This window comes from Bos indicus, chromosome 4 (genome assembly GCF_029378745.1).
Source record: "Bos indicus isolate NIAB-ARS_2022 breed Sahiwal x Tharparkar chromosome 4, NIAB-ARS_B.indTharparkar_mat_pri_1.0, whole genome shotgun sequence".
Lineage (NCBI taxonomy): Eukaryota > Metazoa > Chordata > Mammalia > Artiodactyla > Bovidae > Bos > Bos indicus.
Window position 1 is genome coordinate 118,927,380 of NC_091763.1, and position 22,919 is coordinate 118,950,298.

At 63.3% G+C, this 22,919-nt stretch overlaps 1 protein-coding gene across 4 annotated transcripts in view; it reads left to right on the forward strand.

The window, feature by feature from the left end:
* Positions 1 to 12,859, forward strand: part of DNAJB6 (DnaJ heat shock protein family (Hsp40) member B6) — a 52,305-nt gene extending 39,446 nt beyond the window's left edge. For 3 of the 4 annotated variants that reach the window (XM_070788502.1, XM_070788505.1, XM_070788504.1), the window contains 2 exons: positions 8,516 to 8,695; positions 11,785 to 12,859. In XM_070788502.1, coding sequence (XP_070644603.1) covers positions 8,516 to 8,695; positions 11,785 to 11,867 — 263 coding nt within the window. In that variant the 3' untranslated portion in view covers positions 11,868 to 12,859. Of the gene's footprint in view, positions 1 to 8,515; positions 8,782 to 11,784 lie in introns of all 4 variants that reach the window. The other variant, XM_070788503.1, reaches the window with a different exon arrangement.
* Positions 12,860 to 22,919: the final 10,060 nt, after the last annotated feature.

Below are 22,919 nucleotides of genomic sequence, written 5' to 3' on the forward strand. Positions count from 1 at the left end.
TTCCACCCGGGTTGCACTGTCACTGTGGTGCCTGCTGGTGGGGTGTTCTGATGAAATGCCTGCGAGTTCCTTGGCACGTATCTGCTAGTCTATGTAATACAGGTTTTTAAAAAATGTATTTAATGGATATCAATATTAAACTAGATTCACTCATCCTGAGATTTTTGTGTGGTTTAAATGGTGTCTCGAGAAAAGTCAGATTTTGTGACCATGGGGCCCTGCGGCAATCAGTCCGTCCTCTGATGGTTTATGTTGGTCAGTGTCTGTGGGGACAGCCTTTGGTCATCCTGTGGAGAGCCCCGCTTCCGCCTGAGTGCAGACTGAGCTGGGGAGGGCCCAGGCCGCCCTCTCAGGTGCTTAGGGCCCCTGGCCGTTCACACCAGAGAGGGGGTCCCACCTACCACCTTCCCAGTCCTGCCTGGCCCTGACCCAGCTTCTCTTGGGGCCTCTTCCAGCCGTGTGGCCCCAGGCGCCAGCCAGCCATCTTTGTGGGAGGCGGTGTGGGCCTGGGGGCCTGGGGCTCTGCAGGTGAGGGGAGGGGACTCTGCTAGTGGGGTGGGCGGGGGAGGGCCTCAGGCCTGGGGCTCTGTGGGCTGGGAGCTCTATGGGCCGGGGAGGGCCTTTGAGGCCTGGGGGTCTGCAGGGGAGGGGAAGGGGCTCTGTGGGGAGGGCCTTTGTGGGGGAGGGGCTCTTCGGGGGAGGGGAGGGGCTGTGCGGGCTGGGGCTCCGTGGGGGAGGGGAGGGGGCCCTGTGGGAGAGGGGAGGGGGCTCTGTGGGCTGGGGTTCCGTGGGGGAGGGGAGGGGGCCCTGTGGGAGAGGGGAGGGGGTTCTGTGGGGGAGAGGAGGGGGCTCTGTGGGTTGGGGGCTCTGCAGGCTGGGGCTCCATGGGGGAGGGTAGGGGGCCCTGTGGGAAAGGGGAGGGGGCTGTGTGGGCTGGGGGCTCTGTGGGGGAGGGGAGGGGGCTCCGTGGGGGAGAGGAGGGGGCTCCGTGGAAGAGAGGAGGGGGCTCTGGGTTGGGGGCTCTGCAGGCTGGGGCTCTGTGGGGGAGGGGAGGGGGCCCTGTGGGAGAGGGGAGGGAGCTCTGTGGGCTGGGGCTCCATGGGGGAGGGGAGGGGGCCCTGTGGGAGAGGGGAGGGGGTTCCATGGGGGGAGAGGAGGGGGCTCTGTGGGTTGGGGGCTCTGCAGGCTGGGGCTCCGTGGGGGAGGGGAGGGGCCCTGTGGGAGAGGGGAGGGGGCTGTGTGGGCTGGGGGCGCTCTGGAGGGAGGGGAGGGTCTCTGCAGGGGGTGGGAGGGGGCTCTGGGCGAGCCTCTGGGCTCCCGCCCGGGCCGTGTCCCCTCTTGCCGGGTGTGCGGGGCCTGGACCGGGGCCGGGCGCCCTCGGGCAGACCTAGTGGGGCAGGCTGGCCTCGGCCACCCGTCCCGCGGGCCTCCAGCAGTCCACCCAAGGTGTGTGAGCGGTGGGCCCGTGCCTGGAGTAGCCCGCGGCGCACGGATGCCTCTTGTGATGAGCCCCACAGGCTCTCGGGAGAGGGGGGTGCACGTGGGGGGCTGCCTCAGGGCAGGGTGCAAGGGCACAGGGTCTCTCCTGAGCTCAGCGCTGCCGGGGTGGCCGGCCCCCTGGGGTGTCGGAGGCGTGGATGCCCTGCAGCACTTGGGTTGGAATGGCAGGATGGGAGGCTCTTGCTGTGGCCTTGGCCTCCACACCGAGCCGCGTCCCTCCTGCCCCAGCATGGGCGCCCTCCCGACTCCTCCCTGCCGCCGCCTGCCTTCCCGGTCTGCCTGTGGTTGAGGCCTGTGCCCCGTGTCTCCTGGCCCCAGTCTCCTGGGGCCGGCTCCCTCCCCGCCCCCGTGGGTCTGCATCCCTGCCCGGGGCTGTGTGTGAGCCCATGCCGCAGGGCCAGCGCTGAGCCCATGAGAACGGCACATACCAGGCCCTGCACCCTGGGGTCCCCTCTCAGGCCGCTGGTGCATTTTTGGGTGTTTGAATAATCCAGTGTGTGTCAGTGGGATTCCTGATGTGGGGAAGCATGGGATTAACCCTGCCCCACCCCCTCAACACAGAAGAGCAAAAAGCAGCCACCCCCGAGGCCTGGGGGGTTGTACATATTAGGAAAAAGTGACTCTGTTTTTACATGAGGAGGTTTGCTTTTATTTGCATGTTATCAGCCAGATTCCTGCCTGTGTTGGGGCTCCATTTGAGGAAAGAAGCGGAGCGTTTGGGGTCCTGGCTGTGTGCGTGTGGCTGCTGCTGGGACATTCCCCTCATAGCTGCTCGCTGACTTCACCGAGCTTCTGCACAGGGGCCGGCCGGTCGCGGTTTGTGTTGAAATGTTATCTCCCTTGGTGCCACGGGGCAGGTGTTTTCTGGTGTGTGTTTAGTTTCCCAAGTGAAGAGGATGCAGGACGGGTGATCCACGGGCTGCAGTTCCTGCGCATTAGCCGTTAGCTCCTGCACAGGGAAAAGGCTAGCAGAAGGGACACCAAAATAGTCCACTCTGGGTGGTTGAATTGGACGTGACTGACTTTCCTTCAAGTGACTTGCTTTGCGTTTACGTAGCAAGTTGTTGAAACAAAAAGCTCGGTGAATATCAGAGGAGAGGAGTGTCTCGTAATTGATGGTGTTGTATGGAAAGCGCAGAAGAAGCTGTAGAAAGAAGCCAAGGTGTGGTTGGTTTTCAGCAGGTGTGACGTTAGGTGTGGGGGTGGGATGGCAGTGGCCGTCATCACTTGCTGGTTTAAACTCGTGGAATTTTAGGTTGTACCACAGGGGCGGTGTGTGGGTTCGTGAGGATGTTGGTGCCGTGCCGTGGTGGGTGGGTTGGTGGGGGCCGTCCCCTGCAGGTGCTGGGTGGCCTGCAGTGGGAGCCTGCAGTGGGGGCACTCTGTTCTGTGACCCTTGGTGGACAGCATGCTTTTTCTGGAGGAGGTTTCTGTTCGGTGAGGAGCAGCCCTGGGCCATCGTTGAATGTCCACAGCAGGCCTGGGGGTCGTCCCGGGGCCGGGGTCGTGGGTGCGGAGGGAACCCCAGGGAAGGAGAGATGGATGCCCACTGTGTGGGGCCCTGGCCCTGAGTGTAGCAGTTGAGCATCGTGGGGCCCAATGCTGTGACTCAAAGTGCAAGACTCCTGGCTGCAGGCGTTTCCTGGGGGTGGGGACAGGTCTGGGGGTTTGGGGCCACCCTGTCCTTAGGGAAGAGCCTCTGTCGGCCTCCTGGGCAGCGTCTGCCATCGGGACCTGCAGCCCAGGCAGCGTAATGGTGGCGGGGGTCTTGGGCAGCATGTCTCCTCTCGCACTGGACTCATGGCTGGTGCGTGTGTTCCGCCCTTCTGCCACCTGAAATCAGGACCCTAAGTGCTTCCCTGGAGCGACCAAGCCTCTGAGGACCGGTTGCCCCTGTGAGAAACAGGCCCTTCAGCCCAAAACCGAGGATGGGCTCAGAGACCCGCGGCGTGGCGAACGCGAGACTCAGTGACGGTCCCGCAGATCTGGCGTCTCAGCAGTGCAGGCACACCCCGGAGTCTGTCTCCAGGCGCCAGCCCCCGTGGGCTGAATGCGGGGAGGTGAACGGTCTTCCCAGGCCTCGCAGAGGCTCGTCCCCTCGCGGCTTGGGGCACCTCTGTTGCCCTGGGTTTTCCTAGGAAGGAGCCATGTCTGTCCTAGCCCTGGGTCCGAAGGGGTTGGGGGCTGGGCCTGTGGCCACGCCTGCGGGCTGGCTGGCCCCGGACCTGCTCCGCCTTTGAGCAGAGAGCCTTTGAGCAGAGACCGGCGGGTCCTGTCCAGGGGCGAGTGGCTGGGGCCCTGGGCCTCCCACCCTGACGGGGATGCACGCAGCCCTGGGAACGGGGGCAGGTCTTGCAGGAGGACATGGGTGCCGGGGAGGCTGTGGGCACGAGGCCAGGGCAGCGTGACCGGGGAGCCCCAGAGCCGACGCGGGCGAGGCCGCCCCAGCTGTCTGCGGTGCCTCTGTGTCCAGCACTGGCCCTGCCTCTGCCAGGAGTGTCCTGTGCCCCCTTGGGGTGGGGTGTCTGGCTCCCGGGCAGGGAGGGGGGCCACTGGCAACCACGGCCCCGGCCACCCTGAGGGCAGAGCCGTCTCTGCTCTGGACGCCGCTGCCCTGGGAGAGTCTGGAGACGTCTGGGGCATCGGCTCGGAGCCTGGGTTGGGGGCCCACACGCCCGTTGTTGGGGACCTTGCAGACCCCTGCCATGCGTGTTTGTGGCCGTAGGGCAGCTCCCGGTCTGGGCCTGGCTGCGGCACGTGGAGACCCGGCAGAGGCTGGCCTTGGCTCTGAGACGCCAGCTGGGCCCACGTCTGCCGGAGCTGCTGTCCCTGGGGGCTTGTTTCTCCGGCTCAGAAGCCGTGTGAGGCACGAGCCCTCTTCACCCGGGCCTGGTCCCAGCTGCGGTCACAGCCTGGGCCTCGCGAGGTGGGCTTGCCAGTGCCCAGGGTGTGCAGTGAGCTCACTCCGGGGAGCCCCATGTTCTGGAGCGGTCTCTGTCACTTGCCACTGAGCACAGTTTTGAGGATGGTGGTGGTTCAGTCGCTCAGTTCTGTCCGACTCTGCAACCCCGTGGACTGCAGCACGCCAGGCCTCCCTTTCCTTCACCGTCTCTGGAGTTTGCTCAAACTCATGTCCGTCAGATCCATGATGCCATACAACCCATCTCATTCTCTATCAGTCCCCTTCTCCTGCCCTCAATCTTCCCAGCATCAGAGTCTTCAGTGAGTCAGCTCTTCACATCAAGTGGCCAAAGTATTGGAGCTTCAGCATTAGTCCTTCTGTTGAATATTCAGAACTGACCTCCTTTAGGATGGATCGGTTGGATTCCTTGCAGTCCAAGGGCCTCTCGAGAGTCTTCTCCAACACCACAGTTCAAAAGCATCAATTCTTGGGCTCTCAGCTTTCTTGATAGTCCAACTCTCACATGGAAAAACCATCGTTTGATTATTTGGACCTTTATCAGCAAAGTGACGTCTCTGCTGTTTAATATACTGTCTAGGTTTGTCATAGCTTTTCTTCCAAGGAGCAGCATCTTTTAATTTCATGGCTGCATTCACTGTCTGTAGTGATTTTGGAGGTCAAGAAAATAGTCTCTCACTGTTTCCACTGTTTCCCCATCTATTTGCCATGAAGTGATGGGACCGGAAGCCATGATCTTAGTTTTCTGAATGTTGAATTTTAAGCCAGCTTTTTCACTCTCCCCTTTCACTTTCATCAAGAGGCTCTTTAGTTCCTCTTCACTTTCTGCCATCAGGGTGGTGTCATCTGCATATCTGAGGTTATTCCCTGGCATCAGCTGGTAAAGAATCACTTGCAATGCAGGAGACCTGGGTTCGATCCCTGAGTTGGGAAGATCCCCTGGAGGAGGGCATGGCAACCCTCTCCAGTATTCTGGCCTGGAGAATCCCCATGGTCAGAGGACCCTGGTGGGCTACAGTCCATGGAGTCAGAAAGAGTCGTACACGGCTGAGCGACTAAGCACACAGCCGGCAATCTTGATTTCAGCTTGAGCCTCCTGCCGCCGGGCGTTTCGCATGATGTCCTCTGCATCTAAGAGGATGGTGGCCTCGTGTTTGTAAACCTGTTAATGCCCAGTGTTACTCTGCGTGTAATGGTGGGCTCATAATGGGCGCTTGCGTGGACGCACATGGAAGGGTCTCTCTCAGAAAGTACCCGGCGGAACTACTGGGAAGAGGTTCTCAGTACACATGTTTCTTTCTCTCCAGCGCCCCCCCAACCCCCGCCCCGCTGAGGACCCTCTCCTGGCGCGTGACACAGGTGGGATTTTAGGGGAAACTTGTGGGGTCAGCGACGTGATCGCCCTGCTCCAGACCCAGGGCCTTGGGGCTCCTGACGCTGTGGGTGGCCAGCCCGTGGGACCGTGAGGAGCCCAGCCGTGCAGGTACCACCGCTTATCAGGGGCTCCCATAGGCCACGCCCCCTCCGTTGTCCCTGCACGGTGCCCAGTTCAGAGACCCTGTGGCCTGGTGCTTGTGAGAGAGAGGGCTTCATGGTGGCAGGCGGGAGGGTGCCAGGAGTCGTGTGTGAGCCTGGGGGGTTCCTGGTCAGCACAGCATGAGCCCCTCGCCGAGCTGGGTGTGCCCCTGGGGTTCGGGAGGGCGCCCACCCCGCGCTAGTGAGTGCACGAGCTGCCCTGGGCTCCAGCCCTGAGGGTGCGTGTGTGCCCTGGTGGGGGTCAGATGGCCGTCTGGATGCCGAGAGGACCCTGGGGCCCAGGAGGGTCCTCCCTTCGCCCACAGGGGGTCCCGGTCTTTGGGGGGCTCGCCAGACCCTGAGCCCTGGAGTGTGTTCTGCACCGTGTGCCTTTGTAAAAATAAGAGCAGCTGTCGAATTTAAACATGTTTTTCATCTTATTTATATGCCACGGGGCACACGGGATCTTAGTTCCCTGACTGGAGACCGAACCCTCTCCCCCAGTGGAGTGAAAGGCTGGCGTCCTGACCACGGGACGGGGGGCGCCCTGTGTGCTCCGCGCGTCGGGCCTGGTGTGTCCAGACAGCTTCGTGCCCAGACAAACGGCAGGTGCAGCCCTGAGGAGGTGCTGGGGCCGGGAGGGGATCTGCGGCTCCTGCGGGGCCCCCCTGCCTGAGCACTGGCGCCCCTGGAGTCCGTCCAGAGCAGACAGGCATCCCGCGCACGGCCTGGCAGGCTGGCCTCGCCCTCACTCAGACACACGGTGGGATTCCCTGAGCAGGACGGGGCTGGGGGAGCCCCGCCTCTTCCTGCACAGCTGACGGGCCCTGGGGGTCCGAGGTGGGTACCGGCAGCAGGCTGGCCCCCAGGATGCCCACCCCGCTACATCCAGGCCGTTGCGGGCACGCAGCTGCCCAGCATGAGCCTGTCCAGCACCTGGGCACTTGGGCCCCACCTGGCAGCACATGTCCCTGCAAAAGCACGTTGAAGCCCCCACGAGTGGTCGGCCGGCCGCTTCCTGCCTGGTGGACTGGAGCCCTGCGTGGGCTTGGGGGTGACCCTTAGCTGCAGGGTCGGGCCACCTACCTTCCCCAACTTGCGTCCCGCCTGGATTGGAGGTCACGTCACTGTGATGGTCGTGTATTAGCTGTGGCTCTGGGCCCCTCCCCCGGAGTGCTCTGCGTATTTGGGGGTCATGCCTGTGTGTGTGCTGGACACCGCAGCCCCAGGCCCCTGGGAGCTCCCAGCCCTGCTCTGCCCCGGGCCCCTGCACTCGGGCGCTTCCTCCTGCAGACGGTCGTGTCCCAGAGCCGCTCTGTTCATGCACACAGCCCATGTCCTCGAGGCGCTGGTGACCCCTTGGGGGTGGTGAGGCAGCCCTGCGCAGGCAAGGGGCGGGGGTGAGGGCCACGGCCAGGCCTGCTTCCTCAGCCAGCGCCCCTTGGGGTGGACGTCTGCTGTGAGAGTGGCCAGGGCCCCATGCTGACTGCCAGGCGCCCCTCCCTGCCACCAGGCCTGCGTGTGTGTTGCTGGAGGGGATCGTGAGGCTGGTGGAGGCCCGCCACAGGGGCCCACCAGGCCTGCAGGGTGGGCAGAGGCTTTGCAGGGCGCAGCGTCCGCTCAGGAGCCCTGGAAGCACAGGCCCCGGGTCTGGGCTCCCCAGCGTCGGCCTGTGTCTGGAGGGTGAGCATCTGTGCTGCGGGAGGAGGATTCCTCGGCCGGGGCAGGTGTGGGGTTTGGGGAGGAGGCGCGTCTGGAGAAGACAGAGGCAAGGCCCCGCACCCCTGCCCAGCACCGAGCCCAGGGCCTGGGGACCGGTTACCAGGGCAGCAGCAGCTGTGCTCGCAGCCCCGTTGAAAGAGCAGGGCTTTCATTTCGGGAGCATCGTGGTCGTCTTGTCCTCCCCCGGGGCAGGGGGACTGGAGTGGGGTCTGCGGTGGGCGGGGCAGTCAAGGGGCGCTGGCGTGGATGACCCCGTGGGGTTCGCGGGCCTGCAGGGGCTGCGCGCTCACCCCTGGGGGGCACGGGGTGCCACCACCACCCGGGTCCCCGTTTCCCACTGTCACTGGGCTGCTGCAGCCATGCCCTCAGGTAGGGCGCTGTGACTGCAGAGAAGGAAGCCGGAACTTGCTCGGTGGCGGCTGCCACTTGTTTTCTTCCGGTGTTCCTGGTGTTCCGATCACATGCAGAACTTCCTCCTGTGTTTGAAAAGACTGATAGAAACACAGCCCCTGAGCGCGGAGGCACGCGCTCGGCCGTGTGTCTGCCGTGACAAGTGACCGTGTGCGGGGGTCCTTGGCTCAGAGCTCCAGCGGCGCTCTGGCCTGAGCGGGGGACGCGGGGAGTCTGCCGCCTCCATCGCGGCAGGGCCCACGGACGGCCCTGCCCTCTCCCCGGGGCGATGCCCACGCAGCACGGCCCCGCTGTCGCCCCGGGGCCGGCGGGGGGCTTTTGGGATCCTTGAGCACGGCGAGGCCCAGCCTGGTTCCCCCTTTCTCTCCGCGAGGCTCAGCTCCGGCCCCGCTGGCGCGAGGACGCGGCCCCGGCCCGGCTCACGCGCGTCTCGTCCTTTGCTTTCAGGTGTGGCCGACGAGGACGCCTTCGCGGAGGAGTGCCTACGACGAGGCCAGAGCGCGCTGCCCGCCCAGCCCGCCAGCTCCAGCGCCCGCTCGCTGCGGCCGCCGCGGCCCGCGCCCCCTCCCCGGCCGGCGGCGCACGCCGCGGGGGAGGACGAGGACGCGCCGGGCGCCTTCTGCGCAGGTGTGCACCGGGACCCCGCCCCCCGGCCGCCGCGGGGCCCCCGAGGACCAAGACGCCTCCTGTGCTGCTGCGTGCTGGCCTGACGGGTGGGTGGGGGCGGCCGGGCGCGGCCACATTAAACGGGCGCCAGGCTCCCAGCACCGCATGTGTGTGTTGTCTCGGCAGAGCCCGCGGGCACGGCCTGCCCCCAGGAGCCCTCTGTCTGCGGACTGAGCCCCGCTGCCCGCCCTCGTGCTGATCACGGGCGCGGCCTTGGGGCCCCCTGCCCCCGGGGGCCCTCTTGCCGCGTGCCGGGTGCTGACTTGGCCCCCCCTATCCCAGGGGAGGGGTCCTGCCCGGGATCACACGGGCCCTGCTCCTCCCTATTTCAGCTTCTGGACCCGACGTTATCTTGGGGTCCGGGGTGGGGGGAGGATCTGTGAACTGCGGTCCCCATAGAAGATTCTGGATCACGTCTGAGGGCACAGCTGTGTGCAGGCTGGACCTGGCTGAGTCTGGAGCCAGGCGTCGGGAATCTGTAGTTGGGGTCGCTCCTCAGTTCTAAGCGATCGTTTTGGTTCTCAGGGCCAGAAGTCGCCAGGTTGACCACAGCTGGCCACGAGATGGAGGGCAGGTGGCCCCTCATCCGCGGGGTCAGAATGACGTCTCAGTGAGGTTGGCTCTGCACCTTGGGGCAAGGCAGGGACCCGGGAGGACAGGGTCCGCTGCTTTCTTCTGGAACTTCCTGCTGGGAGCTCAGTGCCTGTAGCCCCCCTGGCACCCCCCTCATGTGGAACAGGTCCAGGTCTGCCCCTGAGGACAGGGCTTGTCCTGTCCGCCCGCTGGACTGTGGGTGTGCTGGGCCCCGAGCCAGGTCTGCAGAGCCCCAAGGATGGCAGACACCTTTCTCCTGGGTGGTCGAGTGAAAAATACAGGCGGATGGAAGGGCTGGGTGAGTTCAGAACAGGCTTGCTGTGCCTCGCATGGGCCTGCGGGCGTCCTCCCTGGGTTCATTGCCACCTCCTGGCCCCGATGGCACGCAGGCTGGACGTGGTGGGGGACAGCGCCATGAGTCCAGCTTCCCGGACACACAGGACTTGATAGGGGTCTTGTGGCTGGAAGGGGTCCCTCTGTTTGGAAGGACCTGCCTCCCGCGTGGGGCCCAGGCCTGCCTCGGGGCGCTTGTCTAGATGTCTGGTCAGGAGGTGGAACCGGGGGCCACGGTGAGGCCTGTGCAGCCTGTGGGTAGCAGAGGCCAGGCCTGTGCAGGGGAGGGCAGTGGCTGCTGCAGGGGGTCTCGGGAGAGGAGGATTCGGCAGGAAAAGCAAAGTGACTGGGCTCTCACGCTTGGCCAGGTCCCGCCCAGGTGCCTGCAGGTGGGAGGCTGTTGACACCACGTCCTCACACATGCGGCACGCAGGGGGGCTCCGTCTCTGCCAGGTGCTGCTCCCGCCTGTGTCCTGGGGCGGCCGGGGGGCCTGGCGGACGCTGGCGCTGCAGGGCCGCCTCCTGCTGTTCATGCCCGCCTCCCGTAGTGAGCCCCGAGGCCTGCAGCAGCGTGCCAGCCTGAAGCCACCAAAGGGTTCAAGATAGGACGTCTGTGTGACTGGTGTGACCGGAGTGAGCTCTTTGACATCTTACTGGGAGATGACAGAGCTGCTTGCTCCAAAGGAAGGTTCCAGAAACAGACAGTGGAAAAGGTTGCTGGGTCGCAGGGCAAGCCAGGTCCCCAGCAGGTCAGCAGCCTCTGGCGCAGTGATGGAACCTGCTGGGCGCCCCCATCCCCGAGATAAGCTGCTCCCGGGGGGCATGCTCCCGTGTGGTGGGGAGGGTCCCACGGTGACTTCGGCCAGGTTTCCGTGTTCTGCCTCGTTTTCTTGGGAGTGTGTGGGGAGGAGCGCGGCCCCCACAGTGTGTCTGGTGCCCCACCCCCCCATGAGGTGTGTGAGGGGCTGGTGGGCGGGTTCTGATCGTGGGCGTGTGCTCAGCCCTCAGGGCTGGACTTGTGGGTCCCAGGAGGGCCTCCTGTGTGGATGGCCTGGCCCGTGTCGTGTGGTTCAGGGTTGGGCCGGTCTGCGGGGGGCATGGGGCAGCTCTGTTCACCCTGATGGCCCCTTCTTGCTGGCGCTCCTGTGAAGTGTGGTGGCCAACCCAGCTTTATTCAGAGGGTGCATCGCACGCCTCTCGGGACCCGTAAACCGGACAGCGAGACGTGGAGAAAGGATTAGTGTTCTCGATTTATGGATTCCACACACACCGGGGGTCTGTCCAGAACGTGGAGCTGTTAGAAACGAGAATTGACATTATTCAGCATGAAACAGAAACTCCTGAGTTAAGAGCAGCACCGGTCCTTTACCTTCCCAGACCTGGCCCGGGCGTTGCGGCCCGCCCACCGGCTGTTGGTTCTGAGAAGGGGTCCCCGAGTGGGCCCGCCCACCGGGTGTTGGTTCTGAGAAGGGGTCCCCGAGTGGGTGCAGGGCCTGTGAACAGACTGGGGCCCCAGTGGTTTCACTCTGAGCCGCACCTGCTGCGTAATATGAAACCCAAGGACGCTTAGGTGGCCTCCTCAGGCTTAGGGGCCCACGTGTGCCGGCTCACAGACCCGCAGTGACGCTGGTCTGGTTCTGGGCAGGATTTTCACAGTGGTCTGTTCTCCCCCAAACTCAGCGTCCCACCCCTTGCGTCCATGTGGACGCGCACACGCCCTGAGCTGTTTGTGCAGAGCGGCCCTGGGCGCCTGGTTCCAGGTAGAACCCCAGAAGGCGAGCGGATTGGGCCCTCGTCCCCCCCAGCCTCGGGCAGGCAGGAAGGCGGGACGTGGTCACCGCTGGGCTTCTGCCTGCAGAGGGGCCCCCGGTGCCTCGGGGCGGGGTGTGGGGCCGGGCGTGGGGCGGGGGGCTCCCGGCGGCGGGCGGGCACTCGGCCTCCGGGACCCGGGGTGCTGGTGTGAGAGGCGCTCATCGCCAGGTATCGAGTCAGCTCATGTCTCCGTTGGGCCTCCGATACGGAGCAGGCGGAGTTTGCCGTGTGGTGTGTCTCGTCAGCCGGGGAGGGGACGTTTAGAGACACGCGCTGCCGCCCTGCAGGGTCTCACACGCCTGTCTCCTTAGGATTCAAAGAAGGCGGCAAGAGGAAGAAGCCGAAGCACAGAGAGGAGTCGAAGAAGAAGAAGCCGACCAAGGGCCCCCTCTAGACGGCCGCGGCGGAGCAGCCGTGTGCACGCGCGTGCGGCCCGCGTCCTGTCTGGGGCGCCCTGGGGCCGGGGGGCGGGGGGCGGCGCCGCGCGGGGGGAGCACTGGGGGCGCACGGGGGCCGGGGGGCGGAGCCGCCGGCCGCCCCGGGCCCTCCCGCCGCGCCCGCGTCCCCTCGGTCGGCCGCGGCCCCCCGCTCTCCGGCGCACACGCGGGGTCCTGCCGCCTTGGCCGTCCGCGGCCCGGGTGCGTGTGCATGCTCTGACACGCCCTCTCCTTCTGCCGCTGCGTGTGTGAATCTAGGCTCCATTTAAGCTCAGGGCTGTGTGAAGGTGACCTCCGACCCCGGGTGACCCCTCCCGGACCTTCAGGGAGCCAGACCTTCCCCAGGCGACCTGGCCGCTCGAGGGCTGGAGTCGCCCTCACATTGACGGTTTTCATCCCCGTCCTCTGCAAGCAGTCCGCGTTCCACCTCGGCTCGCCCATCTCCTCCTGGACCCGGAGCTGTTCTCCTGGCAGGAAGGTGGGAGTCTACAAGCTTCTGCCCCGCGGGGCCACCTCCGGCTCTTAGTGTGGGTCTGGGCTCATTGGGTCCTGAGCACGTGCGCTGAGCTGAAAACTAGAGCTTAGGGGAGCTCCCCGCCTCGGGCAGGGGTCCCCAGCTTTTTGCAGCCGCCCTGGCAGAGCCTTCCTCAACAGCGGCCCCTCGCCCTCCCCCTGGGCACCGAGGGCTACGTGAGAAGCTTCCGCGGGGTTTTCACAGGCCAGTGGCCCTTTCCCAGGGGCCCGGGCGTGCGGGGTGGCTCCGTGAGCGTGGGCACCTGGAGCAAGCGTGATGCGTGTGGTTTTCGGGTGACCGTGGGGGGAGGTTGTGCGGGGCCCTTGGGGGGTAGAGTGGACAGTGTTTGATGCTTAGTGTGGAAAATGTAACCATGAAAGCATAACGGATTTTAAGTGCTACCCACTTGAATAAACTGTAAGCGTTATTGACTGACACTTGGCATCGTTTGTGAACCCCAGTACTAGTCATTAAACAGAGCAGCTCTTCTCCATCATCATGAGGGATCCAGTGAGGTTTTGGGGTCTATACCCTGAAATGTGCGACCGCAGGGGGAGGCATCCCCACCGAGCACGGGACGGTGAGACAGCGGCCTTGCCGACGTGCGGGAAGGCGCGGGCGGTAGGAGTCCGTCCTGGCGGACCGCGGTTGCACCCCAGGCCGTAGGAGGCGGACACGGCTCAGAGTCGCCCCCGTGAGGACCAGCCCCCCTCACGGCCTCTGGCTGGGGTCCAGGTCAGCGGGCCACACCCCCGAGCATCCTGCTGTGGGGACCCAGGACAGGGCGGTCATCTGGAGGCCTCAGCCGGCCGCCGCGCCTCCACGTCTGTCTCCACGAGGCCCTGATGTGTGGGCGGCTCCTGAGCGAGCAGGGCAGCGCCCGGAGGCCAGGAGGGCCAGGTGGAGGAGGGTGGCGTCCGTCCTGGGCCTGGTGGGTCCCCATCCCGGGGAGGCAGGGCCACGGGAGGGGTCTGGGCCCAGCCCCAGGAGGCCCTCCAGGCACCACCCCTTCTCCGGTATTGGGCTGAGGACCTCACCACAGCAGACGCTTGGAAACGTTCGTTTTGAAAGCAGTGCGCTTTCCCAGGAGAGGCACCATCGGCCCCTGTGTCCCGTCCTGTCTGTCGGGGCAGCATGGAACCAGGACCCGTTCCTGGGGAAACTTCCAGACTACCGCCGGAGCCTTAAAGATGTGGGCCCCAGTGACATTAACAGTCATGCCTGATGTTTTGCCAGAATGAGGTTTTATTTTGTAGATCAGCAGGGGGATCTAGGACCCCCAGACTTAGGGTCCAGACCACGTCTCTGCCTGCCTGGGGGCCCACCTGGCACGTCCCAGTCTGAAGCGCGTCCGGCCCCCGTGGGTGTCGTCTGGAGGGCCTGAGGACGGCCTGGGACCAGAGTGGGCGAGGACCCCTGGGGGTCTCCCAGCCCAGGTGTGGGGGGAGCAGGCGGGGCCCTCAGAGCATGAAAAGTGCCCACTGTGTCCCCCCTTCCCATCCTCGCGGACAGGAGTGGACGGCCCCCACCGAGCCAGCAGAGGCCGGGGGCGCGCTGGGGGCCGGGTCCTTCCCTTGCCCCACGCCGCCCCCCTCCCTAAAGAGCCCCCTTGGAGCTTCCCCGGGCGGGCCCCCCGCTGGCCCTCTGCTGTGCCCGCCTGGCCGTGGGGGGTCGACCTGGGGACAGGCCCCTGGGAGTGCGGGCTGTCCTGTGAGGCAGCCAGGTGCCCTTGCTGCCTTCTCAGCCAGGCCTGAGGTCCCCACTCTTCCGAGACGTGCAGGCCTGTCACCCCGTCGAGAGCAGGGGGCCCGCGTCCCACCTGGAGGTCTGGGCTATCATCCCCTGGCCCACAGACCCTGCCCAGAGGCCGTGCACCCCCAGACAGCCGATGTCCCACCACCCCGGGGCTGCCCCAATGGACGCATGTGAGCCGCTGGCCTGCCCCTCTCACTGGGCCGGCAGTGACGGAGCCAGAGGCCTCGGCCAACAACCAGAGACCCTGACAGCCCTGCCTCTACCGCAGAATCAGAGGGGCCTGGCCTGGGACCCTGCCAGACCACCAGCGTCCAGCCCAGGGCTTCGCAGGGGGCTGCTCAATCTGTGTATCTTGACGAACTGAATGAGTGAATGGATGAATGGCTGCATTTGCGTGGTCAGGCTGAGGAGCCCGGCTCCTTGCCTGCAGAGGAGCTGACCACGGGCCTTGAGCTGCTTGAAGTTTTGTTTTTTTAGTCCCGGTGAAATACTGATGTTCAGTCGCTCAGTCGTGTCTGACTCTGCCACCCCATGGACTGCAGCACGCCAGGCCTCCCTGTCCATCACCAACTCCCGGAGTGTCCTCAAACTCATGTCCATCGAGTCGGTGATGCCATCCAACCATCTCATCTCTGGCGTCCCCTTCTTCTCCCGCCTTCAATCTTTCCCAGCATCAGGGTCTTTTCCAATGAGTCGGCTCTTCCCATCAGGTAGCTGAAGTACTGGAGCTTCTTAGCATCAGCCCTTGCAGCACTGATAACGTGAATTTACCGTATTAAGCAGTTTTCACTGTGTAGCTCAGGGCGTTCAGCACCTTCACACAGTTGGGCAAACATCACACCATAGTTCCCAGACATTCTCATCTTCCCAAAGTGTCCCCGTCAGCACGACCCTGCCCCGTCCTCCTTCCTGTCTCTGAGTCAGGGGCTCCAGGGCCTCCTGTGAGGAGAGGCCCACATGGTCTGTGCTCCTGCGACTGGCTCGTGGCCCCGAGCAGGCCCATCCCGGGGGCTGAGGAGTGTCCGTGTCAGGGGACCATGCCTTCCTATCCATCGGCCCCAGGAGGGCTGGATGCCTGGGTTGCTGTCGCTGAGCTGCGAGCCGCCTGCGTCCTGACGTCTGAGCAGCAGGGCGTCCCTCCTCCCGGGGCAGCGCTGGGTCCACTCTGGCCTCAAGTGGCAGCTGGCAGGGCTGTCCTGCCGTCTGGGCATCAGGGGTCCTGACCCGGCCTGTCCGGCTGCCCTCCTCCCACACGCCGCCGGCCCTCAGAGCAGGTCCCCCACTTCCGCTGCCCCCACGGCTTGGCCAGACCCCGCTGCCATGCTGGGATGCCCCAGGTTTTCTGTTCACTCTCCCTGTGCCCAGGGCACTTGGCCGCACCCCTGACTGCCACATCCACGGGGGTCACGGCTGAGTCTGCGGGGTGAGGACGGTGGTCAGGAGCTGCCCCGTGTTGGGGTGGGGGTCAGGGTCGCGTGTGGAAGTGCCGTCTCACGATTGGGGTTTCCGCCTGGCTCAAGGCCACCCTCGGCAGAGGTCACGAGGGCCGATCAGCGGGTGGGCGCCAGCCCCGGACCTGCTGCTGACGGGCGCCCAGGTCTCAGGTGGACCCCCCCCACTGATGCTCGTCTGACCATGGCTCAGCTGTTCATCAGCACCGCTGGCTTCTTTCCCAGGAGAAGCGGACGGACTCCGCCCATGCCCGGGCCCAGCAGCTCTGACCGCGGCCCGGAGCGGGGGCGGGTTGACGGCGCGGCTGTGTTCCCTCAGCAGCCCCGGGGACGCGGCTCCCCAGGGCCCCAGTGCGTCAGGCAACTTTTCACCTCTATGTCCGGGGTTTCATATGTTTCACTTGATCAACAGCATTCCTTTTTAGTGAAGAAGCAGTATTCCGTTTTATGGCACAGAAATGACTTTCTCTGGCCGAGTAGCCGTTCACACAGTGACCGGGTGGCCCCGGACGACAGGGCGATGGATCTTCTGTTCCCAGGAAAGGGTGCGTGATGTGTGGGTCCGGCCGGGCTGCGGGCTCTGGAGGAAGGGCCGTGCCGCTGGCCCAGAGGGCTCTGGGCGGAGGGCTCCTTGCTGCACGATGGGGCCCAGGCGGGAGAGGGCGGGCCCCGGGGAGACCCTGCGTCCACCTGCCAGGCCTCCAAAACGCAGCCCGTCCCTGGGGGCGGCCAGCTGGGGCCCTGCCTGTGTTCTGTGCCCCCCAGGACTGGGGGCCGTGGAGAAGGACACGGTCTGCCCGCCAGATCCTCCGGCTGAGATGTGTCCGCCGTGTTCTCCTTCCGTGTCTTCAGCTGGTTCTGCAGAGGCGGGTTTTCCCTGAGGTCCAGCGCGCAGCAAAGGCCTGGCACGCTGTATGTTTTCCGACGTGTTAACATCAGTGCTCAGAATACTGCTTGTTCCCTGGCTTCCGCCAAGGACACCCAAGGTGACGGCTAAAAACTGGAGTCCCTTTCTCTGTTTAGTCTCAAATACCCGGACGCCCCAGGGCGCTCTGGGTGACCAGGGAGGCGTGCTTCTAGCCGGGGTCCTCCCAGGACGCGGAGCAGGAGGCTGTGGCCTGTGAGCAGAGGGGCGCGTGTCTGTGCTGGCCGATGCTGCAGCCGTCGGGACGCGCTCACGGCTGTTCGGGTGGGACAAGCAGGCCCCACGGCCTCACCTGGCTCCCGCCCCTCCCCGTGTCAGAGCTGCCCCCTGAGCTCAGGCCCAAGCTGGACAGAGGGAGCCAGGTCGGGGTGGGGCTGGGGGTGACGGGGTGGTTCCTCTGCCCACTCGCTCTCACCGTGAACACCCGCTGCGTCTTCCGGTGGCCTTGAGGTCCCGTCACCTGCCGCATCATGGCTTCTGCCCCCTCCTCCTGGGTGCTCATCCCTGAGGAGCCCGTGAGGGGCTGCTCCCCCACCGTCTCCTCCACCCTTGGGCAGCACCACACAGGCCTGGTGGATGCCTGATGGGAGAGGAGCCTGGAGCGGGGCTCGGGGTGAGGGGCAGCACCAAGAATGCCTGCCGGGCCGAGCAGCCTGGGCGCAGGGCCAGGCCGGCCACAAGCATCCTGCTGCCCGTGGGCCACAGCTGCCCGCCCGCCACGCCCCCAGGCCCCATGTCCTCTGCAGGAGTCAACGATGGCCCTGGAAAGGGGTCCATGTCCCAGCCCCGAACCGTGAGGAAAATCGATCTTTGTAGACACTGTCCAACCAGCAAAGGGCCTGGCGGTGTGAGTGAGGGTAGCCCCAGAGCAGTGACTGGTGTTCTGAGGGAGGAGGGGGACACTGGGGGGAGCCCGGGGGAGCGGGGGCATGGCTGCCATGCCCTGGGTCACACCCTGGCCCCATCATCCTGGTCAGTCCATCATCCGTCAATCCATTGCCTGAGGGCCCTCATCTGGGAGATCCTAGCTTAGAATGCGGTTCCCGTGCCATAGCACTTCAACATCTCCACTTAAAAAACATCAAGTATTTCCTGGAAGTTCCCATGTGTCTATGTAGCTTAGAGGGAATTTTTCCTTATCCAAGGTCATCGCAGAGAAGACGGCTATGGCGTAATATTTCCTGTGGCCACGAGAGGGCGCCTCCATAAAGGAAAACGACTGGCAGGAGCCCCCCCCCCCCACCTCTGCCCCAACCAGCGGAGCCTGCACACACTTGCACATGCATGCACACACACCTGCACAACACGCACACATGCACACAGATATCCACACACATGCATACTTGCACACACACACACATGCACACAGGTATGAATACATGCGCAGACACACATGCACGCACACACATGCATACCTAGACATGCACACACGCACACACAGGCATGCACGCACACACCTACACACACACAGGTGTGCACACATGCAGACACTCCTTCACACATGCACACGTGCAGACCTAGACATGCACACACATGCCTGCACACATGCACATGCACACATATAACAGACATGAGCACGGGCACACACCATAGAGTAAAGCAGTGAATCAGACTTTAATAATGTTGAAGTTAGAGCTAAAGTGAGTCCAAGTGGGGGCCACAGGGTTTCCTGTCCCCTGGTGGAATGTAATTGTTTTACTGGAGAGCAGGGAGCTTTCTCATGCAACACTTACCATCTAGTCTCATCGTGTTATAAATAACACATCAAAGGGCTCATCACTTCCAAAGGTAAAATTTGGCTCTACCGAAAGTCCTAAATTTTTTCCTACACTCACACGCCAAGAACATTTCTACATCTTTTACTCAAATAACATCTGAAAAATGGTAATTTCTAGTTTTCTGGGATAATGGGGGAAAAAATCGGTTGTTAATATTTCTATCACCTTGTAGCTAAAATAATCCTGTGACCCTCTGCACCCCACACCTGTCCCCCACTAGGGGGCAACAAGGAGAAAACGCCGAGTCTGCCCAAACCTTCAGCAGAGCACGGTCGTCGCGGCTGCCGGGGCTGTTCACGTGACCAGGCCCCCAGCATGCCTACCGGCTGGGAGCAAACAGGAGGCATGTGTCTCTGCCCTTGACAAAAGCTGTCTTGAACTGTTTCTGAAGCCTTTGGTGCAAACATGCAGCTGTTTCATTAATCCGAACTTTTACGAATGATTAGCTGTTTCTCCAGGGTGGGGTATAACGTCCTCATACCGAACCCCTTGGTTTTGTGTGTCTTGTCACCTCAGCGCATGACGTGTCTCGCTCCTGACACTGTGACGTCAGAGAGGGTGACACCTGGTGGCCCCGTCCTTGGCTCCCTGCCAGGCTGTTCTTGACACCGAGATGAAAAATTCAAGCTGCGGAAGAAATAAAGCAAAGGAGAAACAGGCAGAGGCCAGGCCCGAGCTGCCCCAGTCCTAACTAGGACCCCCCCACCCCCACCGCGCCACGCAGTCCCACGTAAACGCCTGGGAGGACTGGGAAATCTGTGCGGCGCTCTGCCTGGCCTGCCGCGGCCTCGTCCTCAAAACAACCTCCTGATCCAAACTCAGATGGAGAAGACCCTCCGGGGTCACCAGTCAATCCAGGGAAACACATCCTTCTGTGAGATGGGCTTCCGGTTTTGTGCTGACGGCTGTGCGGGGTCTTCGCTGCGGTGCTCAGCCTTCTCTTGCAGCGCGTGGCTCGACTGCTCTGCGGCGCGGGCGAGGCCAGCACCCTGCGTTGGAAGGCGGATTCTTAACCCCTGGACCACCAGCGAGGTCTCTAGGCTTCCGTTCCGATGCCAGTCGACTGATTTATGGCATCGGTTGTTAAAAACATCACACTCCCCTGTGAACTTCAGTCTGACGCGCAGAGGGCTTACTGTCTGCCTTGAAAGCACAGCTTGTGGCAGTGAGGATGGGATTCAAGCAGCCTCCTGGATCATGGTGGCAGCTTTGCTTCATCTGGAGGCTCGAGAGTCTCCTGACACCACCCTCCCTGCTGAGATTCCAACCAGACCTTTCTGATCCCAGCGGGTTGGCAGGAGGGGGCCGGCAGTCACAGCGCCCTGTCGTCCAGATTCCAGATGAGGAGATAGAGGGTGGGCTGGAAACGTCTTCCCTCCGCCCCTGTGCTCTTAAATCTACTTTTTTCTAATCTTCAGCTTCATTGACGGGTCCTTCTCTGTGAGTCCCAGCCGTCTCGCGAGACTATAAATACAGTCTTAACTGCCAGCTAAATACATGTCATTAGAGCCAGGCGGCCAGCTTCGTTTCGGGTTCAGAGGCTGTTTGCACATCTCTGGAGTTCTCTTCCTTATATACAGTCTCTATGGTTTACAGACTTTGATGCAATGTCTGTCGTCCAATCAGAAGCCCAGGCTCCGCCCCCACAGTGGGTTCCCTGGCAGAACCAAACTCTCTGCACGTGTGTCTCCCCTTCATCCCGGCTGTGGACTTGCCAGAACTGACGCTCTGATCTTGGCACAGGTTATGTTTATCACAGCCGGCTTAGAAAGAGCTGGAATTAATTAGGGAATGTCTCAAATGTCAGTCATTCAATGAAACTGTAAAAAGTAAATTGTGGTCTTTGGCAAGCAACCATTTCATAAAATAAGATCCCTGGGATGAAATGGTCATTGCTCTGAAATATATACTTTTATTACTACTTTCAGGGACATGGATTAACAATCTATAAGTTCTAAATTTGATAGAAATAGTGGTTATTATAGCTGCCCCAGGAAATTCCCCAAGGAATTTCATGTCTGAGACATCACCAGAGATGGAGTAGTCATCAAAATGTGGTCGTTAGTCAAAATGTGGTGTAGTTAAGGGTGGGTGTGTGTGTATGTGTGTGTGGTTAAGGGGGTGTGTGTGTGTGTGTGTGTGTGGTTAAGGGTGTGTGTATGTGTGTGTGTGGTTAAGGGTGTGTGTGTGTGTGTGTGTGTGGTTAAGGGTGTGTGTATGTGTGTGTGTGGTTAAGGGTGTGTGTGTGTATGTGTGTGTGTGTGGTTAAGGGTGTGTGTGGCGCCTCCCAGGTGTTCATCACATTTTAAAAACCATTTATGAAGCGTTCAGAATGATAGATAATGTGGAAAATACTGAAAGCTGAAGTAAATACAGGGAATGGCTACCCACTCCAGCATTCTTGCCTGGAGAATCCCATGGACAGAGGAGCCTGGCGGGCTACAGTCCATGGGGTCGCAGAGTCAGACACGACTGAGTGACTAACGCGTACACGTACATACTTAGGCGAGCTGACCCGGGGCGGCCAGTGGCGGGGACGCAGCCTGGGTGCCGGCGGCCTCACCTCTGTCACAGTGGGCGCCAGTAACTCCGGAGATCTCCCAGAATTGAGCATCCTGTCTCCTTCCTAAATGTGGCTTTGATCACACAGAAACATTTTCTCTTTCGATGCGTTGATGTTGATCACAGCAAACAAACTGACAACCGAGTCTGTGGGGAGCACTCACAATTTTTCCTTTCTTTTTTTCTGTGGTTTTTGTTGAAACCCTTCTTTTTCAGGGTGGAAGGAACTGGTAGGGCGGTCTAAGCAGGGAATGTCTGGAGAAGCCTTGCTGGTCTCGAAGCCCGGAGCCAGGATGAGAACGTTTGCTGGACGGTGCACACAGTCCCGGGCGGCAGGTGCCTGGAGCCTTTGCAGAGAAACGTGGAGGAGGCTGCTGCCGAACGCCCTCCTGGTCGGGGAGGGGGGCTCTGTTCCCGCGGCTCCGTGGAGACGGTGAAGCCCCGGCTTGCAGGCGCGTTTGTGATCAGGCCTGTCTGGTGGGCCCGAGCCGATGGCAGCGGCTGGAATCGGAGCAGGGTCCAGGTTTGTCTGAAGTCCTCGCGCTCCTCAGTGGGGACCGGAATCCAGCCGCGTGGCTGCGTGGGGTGAGCGGTCAAGGGAAGCTCTCCGCAGACGACGCGCCGTCGTCGCGGGGAAGTGCGGTCCCTGCTGGACGGTCCTGGAGGGCCTCTCGAGACGAAGTGGCGGGACTCGCTGACCCACAGGCCTGGGTTTTCCGCGACGTCTTTCGCGGCACCGTGGCCGGGATGAGAGGCACTCGCAGCCCCCTGCAGGCCCTGAGGTGCCACATGGCGAAACACAGTCACGGCACGTGACGCGTCCAGCTGCGCGGCCGCGCGGTAGCCACCTGGGCGGACAGCGGGCTGGAGGACTCTCTGTGCTCGGCTGAGAGCGTTTGATCCTGGGAGCAGCCAGGGGCTCACAAGGGTGCCTGGCGAGTGGAGGGGAGGGCACCACAGGGTGGGCAGCCCGGCGCGGTGGGGGGCGGTGGGGGCTGCTGGGGACTGTGGTGGGGGCGCGGTGGGGCGTGGTGGTGGGGCGCTGTGGGGGCGTGGTGGGCATGGTGGGGGATGTGGTGGGGTTGCGGGGGGTGTGGTGGTGGGGCGCTGTGGGGGCGTGGTGGGCATGGTGGGGGATGTGGTGGGGTTGCGGGGGGTGTGGTGGTGGGGCGCTGTGGGGGCGTGGTGGGCATGGTGGGGGATGTGGTGGGGTTGCGGGGGGTGTGGTGGTGGGGCGCTGGGGGGGCGTGGTGGGCATGGTGGGGGATGTGGTGGGGTTGCGGGGGGTGTGGTGGTGGGGCGCTGGGGGGGCATGGTGGGCATGGTGGGGGATGTGGTGGGGTTGCGGGGGGTGTGGTGGTGGGGCGCTGGGGGGGCGTGGTGGGCATGGTGGGGGATGTGGTGGGGTTGCGGGAGGTGTGGTGGTGGGGCGCTGTGGGGGCGTGGTGGGCATGGTGGGGGATGTGGTGGGGTTGCGGGGGGTGTGGTGGTGGGGCGCTGGGGGGGCGTGGTGGGGCGCTGGGGGGCGCTGTGGGGGCGCGGTGGGGGCGTGCTGGGGACTGTGGTGGGGGCGCGGTGGGGCCTGGTGGGGGGGCCCTGTGGGGGTGCGCTGGGGCGTTCGGTGAGAGGGAAGAAGAGATTTAACCCGAGCTGGTCACACCATGACTGGGCTCTCTCCGAGCGGTCCCCGAGGGGGCACCCACAAGTGTCATACCAGCCTCCACACCGGGCCGCTTGTGCAGGAGGAGTGAGACGTTAGCTCCACGTGTCCCGGTTGTGGCTCAGACGTTCTGCCACACGTGTGTGCACAGAAAACCAGCCCCCATCCGTCATCCCACCCGGAGACCAGCGCAACCCTGCGCACTCCAGCCTTCCTAAATCCTTGGTTACCTTCGTGAAAGTCAGGGCCAGAACGGGCGAGGAGAGCCCCTGGCAGGGCCCCCAGGGCATGCCTGCAGGGCTGGCTCTGGCCAGGTCTCTGTACCCAGCAGGTGGAACAGGAGAGGTGCTGTGGCCAGCGCCCA